Here is a 13,705-nt window from a genome sequence, read left to right as displayed (position 1 = left end):
ATGCAAGTCATCTCGTGAATAGGTTTCCATACACTACGATATATGGAAAGACTCCTATGGAGGTATGGTCCGATACAGTGGCTAGTGATTATGATTTGATTCGGATATTTGGGTGTCCAGCTTACTATCATGTGAATGATGGGAAGCTGAATCCGAGAATAAGAAAAGCAGTCTTTGTGGATTTTAGAAATGGAGTTAAAAGCTTCAAGTTGTGGGATCCAGAAGACAAAAAGATAATCATTAGCAAAGATATCACTTTTGATGAGGCTCACATGATGAGGCCTCAGGTCCCTCAGCAGGTGGAGGAAGGCCAGACTAGTGAGGTATCACAGGAGGTGGAGGATGATGTGACTCCACAGACTTCAAATAGCATTGTATCTATTGTGGCTCCTACAGAGGTGACACTGGGAAGAGATATGACAGATGGGCAGGTAGAGGATACAGTGGATATTAGGACTCAGGAACAGGATCATGTTTAGGAGTTCATTGCAGCTAATAGACCAAGAAGAATCATTCGTCAGCTAGCTAGATATGATGATGTGATGATTACATATGCTTTGTCAGTGGAGGTCATTGAAGATTTGGTTCCTTCTACATATAAAAAAGCAGAGTCAAGCTCTGATTCACTCAGGTGGAGGAAAGCTATGGAGGAGGAGATGCATTCTCTTCAAAAGAATAACACTTGGGAGATTGCAAAATTACTAAAGGGTAAGAAAGAAATTGGATGCAAGTGGGTATATGCAAAGAAAGAAGGATCTTCTGATGGGGACATTCGATACAAAGCCATATTGGTTGCCAAAGGGTATGCCCAACTTGAGGGCATTGATTACAATAAGGTATTCTCACCTGTTGTGAAGCATACATTGATAAGAATACTATTGGCATTGGTGGCACAGCCGGATTTGGATTTGGTCTAGATAGATGTGAAAACAGTCTTTCTACATGGAGATTTAGAAGAAGAGATCTATATGTCACAGCAGATGGGTTTTAGAGTTGCAGGCAAAGAAGATTTAGTATGTAAACTGAAGAAATCTCTTTTTGCATTGAAACAATCACCGCGATAATGGTACAAGAGATTCGACAGTTTTATAATTGGCCAAGGGTACACGAGGAGTCCATATGACCCGTGTGTGTACATGCACAAGCTACAAAATGGTGAGTATATTTATTTGTTGTTATATGTTAATGATATGCTCATTACTTCTAGAAATACTTCAGCTATTAGGAAGTTGAAAAATGAGTTGTCATTTGAATTTGAGATGGACCTTGGGAAGCAAAGAAGATATTGGGTATGGAAATTGAGAGAGACAGAGTGAAGGGGAGGTTAAAATTGTCTCAGAGGAGCTACTTGCAAAAGATGCTGAAGAAATTTAATTTTTATGGCAATACCAAGACGGTGAGTACTCCATTAGCTCCTCACTTTAAGCTATCAGCTAAGATGTCACCTGTTTCAGTTAAGGACTATGAATACATGTCTAAAGTTCCATATTCTAGTGCTGTTGTAGATTGATGTATACTATGGTGTGTACAAGGCCAGATTTGTCACAGGCCGTGAGCATGGTGTTTAGGTACATGCATGACCCCAGAAAGGGTCATTGGGAGGTCGTGAAATGGATCTTATGATATATCAAAGGTACCGTGGATGTTTGTTTGGTATTTGAGAAGAATGAGAGAAATGGGCATGATTGTGTCGGATATGTGGATTCAGATTATGCTGGGAATCTTGACAAGCGCCGGTCTACTACTGGATATGTGTTTACACTAGCAGGAGCACCGGTATATTAGAGATGTACACTTCAGTCTACAGTAGCTCTTTTCACTATGGAGGCAAAGTTTATGGCATTGACTGAAGCTGTGAAGGAAGCTTTGTGGTTGTAGTGGTTATTAGATAACTTGGGGATTACACAGGATGCCATCAGGGTAAAATATGATAGCATGTCAGCTATCTATTTGACAAAAAACCAGGTGTATCATGCCCGAACAAAGCACATTGATGTCAGGTTCCATTTTGTGCGAGATGTCTTGGATGATTGAGACATTATATTAGAGAAGATCCATACAAAGGACAATCCGGCAAATATGTTGACCAAAGTTATCACTGGGGTGAAATTTGGTCATTGTTTGGAGTTGTTAAACATTTTTCATTGTTGAGGGCCTTTAGAGGCCATTTGGGTGAACTACGTGAGGCTTGATTTCTTGGGCAAGAGGATATGTAGGCAGTCAGTTTGATGCAGCCAAATTTGATGAGTTGATACCGATACGGTGGAGATCCTTGTTAGAGTTCTCATTTGGGTTCCTAACTTGTTGTGGATTGAGTCAGTTGTTGTGGATTGACTCCACTTCATACTGGACGCAACAAGTGGGATGATTGGTATTCAGGTTGGCTCAGTTTTTAGAAAAAACTTCACAGAGGTGGAGATTTGTAGAAATGACAAAGAAGATCAGGAAATTTTGAGGGCACAAGACTAGTCACTGGTCGGTCAACCAAAGTACATAGGCCAGTCAACCGACAGACTGTGAAATTACAGGGTGAGAAACCCTATCGTTAGTCGGTCGACCAACATACATGTCCGATCGACCGAAAAGGTGAACGATTACAGGGTTTGGATTCATGTGTCTGGCCGGTCGACCGATCATGTATGTGCGGTCGACCGAAGGTATGCTGAGTTACAAGATGAGAGTTTGGGCTTCTGGCCGGTCGACCGGATGCTCATGCCCGGTCGACCGTGATGCGGTTTGGGCCCAGATTCGTTTTCCTGATCTATTTTGGATTCCTATTTGATATAAATAGGAACATGATGTTTTCTAGGGTTAAGTGAGAGATTAAGAGCTGAGATTTGAGCATTGTTTGAGCACTTAGAAAGGGAGAATTTGTGAGGGATTTGGTGAGAGATTAAGAGCTGAGATTTGAGCATTGTTTGAGCACTTAGAAAGGGAGAATTTGTGAGGGATTTGAGAGTTTTGTTTGAGGGTTATTTTGTGTTGTGAGGGATTTGAGAGTTTTGTTTGAGGGTTATTTTGTGAGATTATTGAGTGATTGTAAACCCTATTGTACTCTGTCTATTAGTGAAATCTTCCCCCTCCTTACCCCGTAGACTTAGGCACATTGCCGAACCACATAAAATTTGGTGTCTTGTTGTGTGATGCTTGTGTTTGGTTGTTGATTTGTTCTCCTATCTTATTCATGTCCTTCGATTCCACTGTGCACAACGGTATATCCATAAGTTTTCTCTTCTTGTGAGATCAGACATACAAGAGAAAATATTTCTCCTTGAATAAATTAATAAATCTGCTCCAAAGAATATTCTCCTCCTCGATTGATAAGCGGGCTTCCTTACTTTCCCACCAGATATCTGCATCTCCCTCCAATATAAAAGTACCATAAACTACCTTTATCATCCCCCATGTTTGTAATCAATCCAAACTGCATCACACTTTCGGTTAAATCGGATCGAACTGAAGAAACACTGACTATTTGGGTCACACATAACAAGCCATATAATTCTATTATTCTATTCAGTTATGTTGCAATAAAGAAAAACAAGAATTATCGCGAAAAACAAGAATTATCGCCCTTAAATAATTGTCTTAGGGGAAATATCCTTTATTTAGTAGCATTTTTAGGAGAAAGATCATGCTAGAGACAACAATGATTGCTTTTAATTAGCTTGAGTAATCCATGTCAAGTTCTATTGCCAACTGCTGCATCAAAAATCCTCTCAAATGACTTCTCCATACAAGATACAAGGAGCTCAGAATTTATGAAATCTCTCTCTGCTCCTATTGCCACCTTTATCGTACCCATGTAGCTTACTACAGTAATTGTGAGACTCTGCAATCAAACGTGCAATACATATAAATGAACTAATTAGAACAGTCCAATAAACATGTTCATGTTTCAAAGATGATATACCTGTGGAGCTCGCACCACCATGAAATAGAAGCTCTTGCAAGGGTGATTAGCAATCTGCAACTTTTCCAATGGCCCGATAAGATTAGAAATCGTCAGGCTCGTATTGGTTAACGTTTTGTATATGTGCCTAGAAACAGCCTGCACAATATATGTAGGTTAAGTTTCATTGAGCCTTTTTTTTAAGAGATATATGTAAGTTAAGTCTAATTGTGAAACAAACCTCTGATCCTCTAAACTTCCTCATAATTTCCAGAATTCCAGCAGTGAGATAGACACCGAGTGAGTTCCTCTTAGCCTTGATAATTTTCTTGGCTCGGCGTATTGAATGTAGAGGATCAGCATTCTCAGGGTCCTTATTTGTAGGGATCGAGACATGCAAAAAGGCGAAATGGTTGCCCCAAGGAACCTTTGAATCGCGTCGAGCCATCTCTTTCAGTGGTTGGTATGTTCTGATTGCCCTTGTGTTCAGCAATACGAGGGCGGTCACCTTTGCAGGTTTGGTTTCTTGGCCAGCAGCTTGCAAGTAGAGTTGCATGCCGTAGAAAATTATTCCAGTTATAACATCATTAACTGTCTGTGGAACAAAAATTGAAACAGTATCAAAAAAGAAAATTTTACTTAAACTTACTGACACAGAAAAAGAATTAACTCAATGAAATGGCAATTCACTTCTCTTGCAAAACTAATACATGTGTGTACATAGAATGCCATAAATTTAGAAATTTGTTCAATTGATTTCTAGACACCCTATAGCTTGATCTGTATCTACTTGATTTTAATGAACGCAATGAAAATGAAGAATTCACTGATCTGCAAAATTAACATGCAAGTGTGTATAGCATGCCATAAATTTGGAAATTTTTGTTTGATTGATCTTTACCCCAATTTAGGTTGCCCTTCATCTGCTTATTAATGAATTCAGTGAAATGAAAGGCTGGCCTTACTTTGTAAAACTAACATATGTGAATATTTAATTCCATACACTTAGGAATTTGGACGATTGATCTTTTCCCTTTGCTTGGCCTTTATTTGCTTGATATTAATGAATTCTATGAAATGAAAGAATTTCAATTTTCTCTGCAAAACTAATACCTGTACTGTATATGGGATGCCTTAAACTTAGGAATTTTCGTTCAATTGTTCTTACCCCTTTTAGCTTGCCCTTTATCTGCTTGATATCACTGAGCGAAAATGTGACAGTTGATAAGGTGATTGGTCTATCTTCAATGCCGACATCCCCTGACCTTATAGGAGTTACGCTATCTTTTATGCTACTCAACGCAAGACTCCAACTGAAGTCTTTAATTGTGTTAATGCACATCGAGAAAACATCGGATAGAGCCCTATAAACTCCCCAGTTTTGAGCTTGTGTGCTTCCAATAGAGGGGAAAGTCAGAGGAAGGGAAGGGTTATCAGCTCTTTGTACACAGTTGAAGAGGGCTGTCATAAGTGAGAAACCATCTCCTAATGAATGATGAAGCTTGAACACAAGAGAACCTGCGGCATTCTTTGTTGGATACTTGATTATATGTGTGTTCCATAGAGGTTGATCTTCTGGCAAGCGTTCTGTTGCAATTTTCGCTATGTATTCTTGCATATAATCATCATAAAACTCCAATCCTGAAGGAAACACTGGAACGTTGATATGGTCCTCCAGTTTCACTTGAACCTTCCTCCATCTTGAATTCCCGTGCTCATCCTTCACCTAAGCACAAGTTAAACTTATGCACAGGAATACTAGAAAAATGGTAAATTACACAAAACCCCCCAAGAACCTTCAATGTTTTGTAGTAAGCCCCCAATAACATCACACTGAACCCTCCAATGACTTTTGCAGAAGAGTAGCCCCAAATTTATGACCGTTACATCTAATGTGGTATGTGCAACTCACGTGATATAAAAAGACTCAAAAACTACTTAGATTTTTTTTTTTTAAAAAACCTTTATGACTGTTTATATTTTCAACTCTAAAAACATAAATTTCTCGTCTTTTGACATTCATTCTTCTCTTGCTCATCTCAAGTTGGGGGTCATGAGCCCTAATTTTTCTTTTATTTTCTTTTATTTTATTTATTTATTTTGCTAAAATTATTCTTCAAAATGCCTTTTTATGTTTATTTTCAGGTTCTAACTTAAGGGGGTATCTTCAAAACACGAAAACTTCTTGGGGGTTATCTACAAGGATAAATTTTTAAAATCAACCTTTTGTAAGATTTATTTTTAAAAATCAACATGTTTGAGATTTATTTAGCATTTTCGACCTAGTTTCAATCAGCTAGCTTAACCTGGGTCAAATATGCTAAATAAATTGTAAAAACTTCAAGGGATTTAGAATCTCATAAAGCTTAGCACTTAATTAATTAGCTTTGATCAAAGTTGTCTGCCGCAGGGAGATGAATGGAAGCAAACTTCACGGGATTCAGAATCTTATGAAATTGCAGTCTCCCATTGTTGTAAATTGATCCCTGCAACTTCACGGGATTCTGAATCTCGTGAAGTTGGGGACCCCACCTCACTTAAACCACTATATTCTCTCTCTCCCACACTTATTTTAGTCGGTCTTTCTCTCTCTAGGAGTTGGGGACCCCACCTTACTTAAACCACTATATTCTCTCTCTCCCTCACTTATTTTAGTCGGTCTCTCTCTCTCTCTCTCTCTCTCTCTCTCTCTCTCTCGGCTTCTCCTCCCTCTCTCCCCCCAACTACTTAGATCAGTCACCATCAGTGACCACCATACACACCGACCGTCTTTGATCATGTCCCATCACCACCGTTGACTTCCTTGATGGTCGAAGTTCGCTGGAGTTCGCCGGAAATTGCCGGATCTCAAATTTATTGCTTGAACTTATTTTTGGTAAAGTCTTTTAATTTTTTTTATTTTTCTCCTATTTTTTACATATTCTCACTATTTTATTATAATAGCTTGTTTTAGTTTAGATTTTGGATTAATTTTTGAATTATTTTTTAATTTTATGAAGGAAATATGTAAGAAATTTGATGGGAAATTAGGAAAAATTATTTAAAATAGTGAATTGAATTTTTAAAAGTGAACGTTGTTAAAATTATTTAAATTATGAAATCTTAAAAATTAGAGAAAATTAAATTTTAGGGTTTGAGCTAAACTAAAAATTAGGAAATTTTAAAAATAAAGTATAAAATTCTAAATTACGGAATTTAATTGTAAATATTATTTTGATATGGAGCCGATACTTCTCAGCCTCTTACACAACCAGATGCTCAAAATCATTAAGACTCGTGATCATGGACATCGGGGGCGGACAAAGGGGGGAAGAGGTAGGGGAATGGGTAAGAAAGGGTGAGGAAGGAGCGGGATTTTAGGATGTATGTGATATTTATATTATGATATGATATTTATATTGTGATAAATGTTTATTTTGTGATTCTGAATCTCATGAATATATATGGTTAGATTGTTAAAGATTGTTGCTTGTATGGATCGATTTTCGTGTATATATGTGGTTGGAACTTAGTGTATATGCGGTTAAATTTTCATGTTTATGGTTGGATTTTCATGCATATTGTTGTGAATGAGGAAAAAAATTTCGTATATACAACACGTTATGAATGAAGCGAAAAATTCACTAGGCGTGCATGTTGTTGCATGACACCCAACTTTAAGGGATTCGAAATCCCGTGAAGTTGTAGGGTTCAATTGACACAGAGCTCCAATTGACCTCTCTGTGAAGGAGATACTGCAACTTCACGGAATTTAGAATCCCGTGAAGTTGGAGGGATTAATTGACAGATAGCTCCAATCGAGCTCTCTGTGTGTAACACCCCCACTTTAGTCCCACATAGACTAGTGTGAAGAAATATTAATGGCTTAAATAGAGAAGCTCAAAAGCCAAGAATAACTATTGCTAGCATTTTAGCAGTAGACTTTAGCCAACATCGATTTGTTCTTGGTGGGTCTCACGGCTTGCACGCGCCAACGGGCCCATAGGCCCGGGGCGTGATAAATGGTATCAGAGCAATTGCCAAGCGGAAGTGTGGATTTAAGTGTTATACGTGGCTAAGTGCTACACCGTGTGGATACGGTGGGAGCCACTAGATCTTGTAAGAGCCACCTCTAGAGTCCACATCGCCTAACAGTGATACTGGGATGTGCCAATTATCATGTCGTGACAACGAGGATGTCATCCTTGTAAGGTGGGGTGATTGTAATACCCCCACTTTAGTCTCACATGGACTGTGTGAAGAAATATTAGTGGCTTAAATAGAGAAGCCCAAGACCTAAGAACAACTAGTGCTAGCATTTTGACAGTGGACTTTAGCCAACATCGAGTTGCTCTTGGTGGGTCTCACAATTTGCACGCGCCAACGGGCTCGTAGGACTGGGGCGTGATACTGTGAATGGGAGACTGCAACTTCACAGAATTTTGAATCCCTTGAAGTTGCAAACAAAGTTCATGAGATTCAGAATCATGTGAAGTTTGCTGCCACTCCTCCCCCCGCGCCAGGCAACTTTGATCAGAGCTGCTTAATTAAGTACTAAACTTCACAGGATTCTAAATCCCGTGAAGTTTTTACAATTTAGCATTTTCGACCCAGTTTCAACTAGCTAGCTAAAAATAGGTCGAAAATGCTAAATAAATCTTAAACAGCTTAGTTTTTTAAAATAAATCCCAAAAAGGGTTGGTTTTGAAAATTTGTCCTTTCTATAATTCCAAAAGTTATTCGGGGTTTAGTAAAATTTTAAAATTAATAGGGGTTTACTGTAAAACATTGAAGGTTCATGGAGGGTATAGTGAGATTTTGAAAGTTATTAGGGGTTCACTACAAAATGCAAGTTCTTTGGCACCGTTGTTCCGGCATAAGCTGATGTTCCACAACGTTTACCCAGTGCATAGGACATCCGGAATCATCTAACCTAATGCACACCATTGACACATCAGTTGTGTTGGTAGGTTGGTTGTTTGGACAATTCTTGGTCCAAGGCCCCCACCCAACCTTCCTTCACACCCTGCAAGCGCAATTGGTCGTCCGTGCTTGCCATAGTGTAATTTACCCACAGAAAAAAAAAATTATATATCATATATAATATATGATACATATATGCATTCCATTAATTGAAGATAAATTCAACGAAATAATGTTACCATGATCGAAGAGAAGCGAGGGTTGATGGGCAAGAAGAGGTTCTCCAATGTCAACATAGCTTGAGAATCATCTATGGGGATCTCCGACTCGAAAACCACGAGATTGCTCACACAGAGAGCCGAACTGTTGAGGTATTGAGCTTCGGGGCTTACAGGCTCTTCTTCAACCTCACCCCATGCCTTAGCTGAGCTTGTATTTATTTTCAACTTCATGTGGCAGTATGGCTTTGGTTGTGCTCTGAGATCCTTGCTTATATAACCACCAACTAAAATATAGCTAGCATGCGTACTAAATTTGTGCAGCAATATTCTCACACTTGTTTTTTATAACACCATACCGTATGGCCTTGATTGTTATCCTAATTATTGACAAATCCAACTACTCAGATGTTAAAGTTTAGCCATGGCCCTATAAGCATTTAAGGAGAGTGTTGGAAGTTGTGTTCCAATATCTCAATAACTAGTTGCCACCATTGATGAATGATTCGTTTATAATTTCTTTTAAATTGTAAGTTGTGTTAATAGTAATTGAAAAGACCCAAATAAGTGTCAGCAATAATTCTTTTTTTGCTTTTCTTATTAAAGATTCATTTCATATAATGTTATTTCATAGAATTTTCAATAGATATATTAGTTGTGTGTGTGCGTGTTAATAGTAATTGAAAAGACCCAAATAAGTGTCAGCAATAATTCATTTTTTGCTTTTCTTATTAAAGATTCATTTCATAGAATTTTATTTGTTAAAATTTTCCAAACATAGATATATTAGTTGTTGACGCATATATATTAATACTATATAATATATACTGATATCTATATATATTATATAATTATGACTAGATAGATATCTATATGATATATTATATAATATATATGGATAAAAGAGAGCAGAGAGACGAGAGAGAGAGAGATAACTTATATCATTAAGTGGGAATCCATGCTACCAAAGTTTCGTGATCCAGTTGTGAAAAGTACATTCGAGATTCATATGATGCCCGGATGCTCTCTAGGTATCATCATGAATAGAAACTTTGATGGAACGTCTTGTTGGACGTTATAAACCTTAAAAACTTGGTTTTATAGAGGAGAAAGTTTAGGTCGCCAAGACATACGGACATCGGAAATAGGAAGGAAGAGATCCTTTATAAGCCTTCCCTTCTCTCTCCTACTGGGCTAGAAGACAAACAAAGGTCAGTGATGACTCCAGATAGGGCACGGACAGCAGCTGCGGCGAGGTGCGCCGGCCGGGGCCGGGCTCGGGCTCGGGCTCGGGTCGGTTCGGTCGGGTCGGCGTGGCGGCCGCAGTGCAGACCTGCGGACACGGAGTAGACTCGGACCTGAGGGGGGCTTAATACTGCTAGAACTTTGTATTGTTTTGCATAATATGATAACGTGTGTTTATTTTTGAACACACTTAACCATGTGATAGAATATAGTTTTGTGAACAGAAATGATTTCGTAACGGTAAAAGTTTTATGTAGGTGGTGTGAGATTAAAACGGGAAACAGTAGTTTTGTGGAATTTTTATGTAACGGAAGCGTTTTTGTTGGAATTGTTATAGACGCTTAAGCTTTGATTACGTGATTAAAGACGTATTAAACTACAGAGTTTATGTAATCGGACCTGGTTAACCTATAAGGACAGGCAAACCCGAATATGTTTTACAACAGTGGAAAAATCAAACAGTAGTTCTATCATTCCTTCCTCATTTTCTTTCAAAATAGTTTTCTGTTTATGCGGTTCCCGCTGAAAGTGCTAGGAAGAAATTCCGCAAAACCTCTTGAAGCTCGTCGCGCGAGCGAGGAAGGATGGTCGTTGAGCGGCGATGGGTTATCATCCGGGGACTTATTGCCGCGTAGCCATGTACAGAGAGGGAGCATGTAGTTTCTTGGGAAGCAGAGGTGCTTCACGGCTCGATGGACCATCAGCGGCCGTAAATTTCTAGACCCGTTATTGTTTTTGTTTTGAAATTGTGTGTCTTATGACATACTTAAAAAAGCGTTCAATATTAATCCTGTATGTATCTGTTACATTATTAAATTGCCTTATGAAAGACATGAATTTTCGTTCAATGTCTAACAGCTGCTTCTATATTTCCGCAACATCCCAAAGACAAACTAATTTTGTGGCTGTTTTACACCCGATGATAGTAAACCATGATGTAAACGATTCTGGTTTTTATGTTCAATGTTTGCTCTGGCAATCTTAAAACGTAAATGTTACAATCATGGATTATTCTGTTGAACTGAATGGCTTAATATTTCTTCTGCTGGCATTACTAAGAAACAAAAATATTCATGTCACCATCAGATTGATGGCTACAATGTAAGCTTATGTCTGGCTACAACCGCAGAGAAGTTTGATGGGAAAATTTTGCGTGCCGTTGGCAAAAGCGGCAATGAGATGTTCGTTAACACCATTGTTACATCTAATAAGCAGCACATAGAACGCAGATAACCCATCCTCATACCATAGACCAGTTACTGAGGCAATCCTTTCAAAAAAATACAGTTCGACAGCATTAACATTCCTATCCCAAGAACACCTCAAGAAATAGAGTATGCATTGTCTACAGATCTTAAGGAGCTTTATACTATAGATGAGATAGTTACTAATACTATACTAATGCCTAAGAAGTTCTGGATGGGGAAACTTAGAGAAAAAGGTATGGTCCTACGATGATATGGGAATTAAAAGCTTTAAGCATGTCTGAGTTTTTAAAAATTTAAAATGGTATGTTCTAACCAATGAATGAGCAAATTCATCGAAATTTGAACATATTAGCGTACCAAATTAAAAGATGAATGGATTCGCATTGCTTAGATGAAACGTTTCCAGATGCCGTCTTATAGCAACCTTCTCGCGGAAGTCCTGATCAGATTTTGCCAAAGAACCTTAACCATACGCCAGGAGATCTTACCCTAGAGAAAGTATTGAATTCTATAGAACTTGAAGAGCAACATAGCATAGGGAGAAAAATGTGACAATAACTCTGAAACCCAAAGAACCAAAGTAAACAATGTTGAATCCACATCCCTTTCCCAAAACACAAGAAAACGTCCGACTTCCACCAAAGATAAAATAAAACATTTAAGAAAGAAACCCTAATCATCAAATAAGAACCCCAAGCTAGGAAGGCGAGGACCTCCAGACTAATAAGTCACAGTAAACATGGTGACTTCCAGTCGCAGCTGAGGCTGCATATTACAGGTCGTTCTCTTCACATCCTGAAGTAACATGATCTTCAAGCAAATGATTGGTGAGTTGACCGTGGAGCTAACTATTCACTTTGGCGTCTAATCAATAGCTTTGTTTTCGCACCTATCAGGTCTCAAGCTAGAGGAACTGTGACAAAGATGGAAAATTAATAGTGTGCTTCCTGTGAATCCATAGGTCGGATCAAACTCTTAAGCTTGACTTCTGATAGACTGTTGATCCTGGCAGATGTTATCAGGTACCAGACATTAGGAGAAACTAATATAGTGGACTTCTGATTAGGTGCAACATAGGCTATAAGCTTGTTTTTGAATAAAATAAAGTTGTAATAACTAAGGGTTTTGAACTTTGTTTATTGAAAAGTATCTTATGTGATGGCTCCTTTTTAAATCTGAAATGCTTAAGAATTTACAGCTTGCATCTAACCAATAGCTTTGATATTTGAACCTTCATACTTGGCATCAAAATTGAGGGATGTGATTATAATGTCAAGTTAGAAAGATTGATGGCATCTACAATATAATTCCAAAGCTTAATATAAGAGATGATGGAAAATGTAAATATGTGTAGAACCAACTTCCTAAGAACCCATTTGATTAAAAGCTATGATACGAGATTCTGAGAATATTAGAACTCATCCATAAGTGATCGTTATGTGATTCAGAGAACAACTCAGAGGGGGTGAACACAATATTTTGTAACTTTTATAGAGCGATTGCTGCTAAAATTGTTACCTCTAAAACCTTAATTAAGACCAAAGATGAAGTCATTAACAATTTAAAATATATAAAGCAGAAGTTGAAAAATCAACTGATAAGAAAACTTAAAATACTAAGATCAGATAGAGGTGGTGAGTGAACTAAACACACATTTTGTTGAAGAGAATGGAATTATTCATGAAATAATGCTCATATGACAACTCAATCTATGGAGATAGCTGAGAGAAAGAAATAGGAACACTAATGGACTATGGTATAACTCACATGTTAATTAATTCTGGTGTGCCAGAAATAATAGGAAAGCTCTCATGACTGGTACTGTCATGATACTAAATAGAATTCCATTCAAGAAATCTGATAAAACCCTTTACACCAACAATTTGGAAAAAATAGAAACCGCTAATGTTGGATCGACGCTGAAAGTTGTGGGGGCTTAGCAAAGTTAAAAATAATGAGGTAATAAGAGAAGAAAATTGGGACCCTAAAAACTGTAGATGGAATTTTTATTCGGTCCTAGATGCTTCGTCTGGATAGTCACAATCAAATAGATTTTTAATAATGCAAACTGCTGAGCATTAATGAGATAGCCAAAACATCCAATAAATTGGAAGCTAGGGATGCACATATTTTGAAAATATTTTTCCTTACAAAGACGCAGAATAAACAAACACAGGCCTGCTCTAATAATTCAGATCCTAGTTCTATCAGAAGAGGTGAAACTAGTTCTAAACAATTAG

At 37.9% G+C, this 13,705-nt stretch overlaps 1 protein-coding gene across 3 annotated transcripts; it reads right to left on the bottom strand.

Moving 5' to 3' along the window:
• Positions 3,493–9,309, bottom strand: LOC109837207 (O-acyltransferase WSD1-like). Of its 3 annotated transcripts, XM_020405344.1 has the most exons (6): positions 9,034–9,107; positions 8,712–8,804; positions 5,061–5,618; positions 4,134–4,487; positions 3,914–4,051; positions 3,493–3,832 (listed from the first exon to the last, which is right to left on the bottom strand). In XM_020405344.1, exons 2-6 carry the CDS (start codon positions 8,787–8,789, stop codon positions 3,683–3,685), a joined length of 1,278 nt encoding a protein of 425 aa, XP_020260933.1. In that variant the 5' UTR covers positions 8,790–8,804; positions 9,034–9,107; the 3' UTR covers positions 3,493–3,682. The 3 variants fall into 3 exon arrangements, with proteins under 3 accessions (XP_020260933.1, XP_020260932.1, XP_020260935.1); XM_020405343.1 differs by lacking the exon at positions 8,712–8,804 and having other exon boundaries at positions 9,034–9,309; XM_020405346.1 differs by lacking the exon at positions 9,034–9,107 and having other exon boundaries at positions 8,774–8,972.

The sequence above is a fragment of the Asparagus officinalis genome, chromosome 4 (genome assembly GCF_001876935.1).
Source record: "Asparagus officinalis chromosome 4, Aspof.V1, whole genome shotgun sequence".
NCBI classification, from domain to species: Eukaryota; Viridiplantae; Streptophyta; class Magnoliopsida; order Asparagales; family Asparagaceae; genus Asparagus; species Asparagus officinalis.
This window is presented reverse-complemented; position numbering and strand designations above follow the sequence as displayed.

What these genes read in the sequence shown, in the direction of transcription:
- LOC109837207 (XM_020405343.1), bottom strand. Translation starts at nt 9,246, where the DNA reads ATGAAGTTGAAAATAAATACAAGCTCAGCTAAGGCATGGGGTGAGGTT. An exon ending in GGAAGTTTAGAGGATCAGAG is followed by an intron (nt 4,052 to 4,133) that starts GTTTGTTTCACA and finishes TATATTGTGCAG; the next exon opens with GCTGTTTCTAGGCACATATA. An exon ending in TGGTGGTGCGAGCTCCACAG is followed by an intron (nt 3,833 to 3,913) that starts GTATATCATCTT and finishes GTTTGATTGCAG; the next exon opens with AGTCTCACAATTACTGTAGT.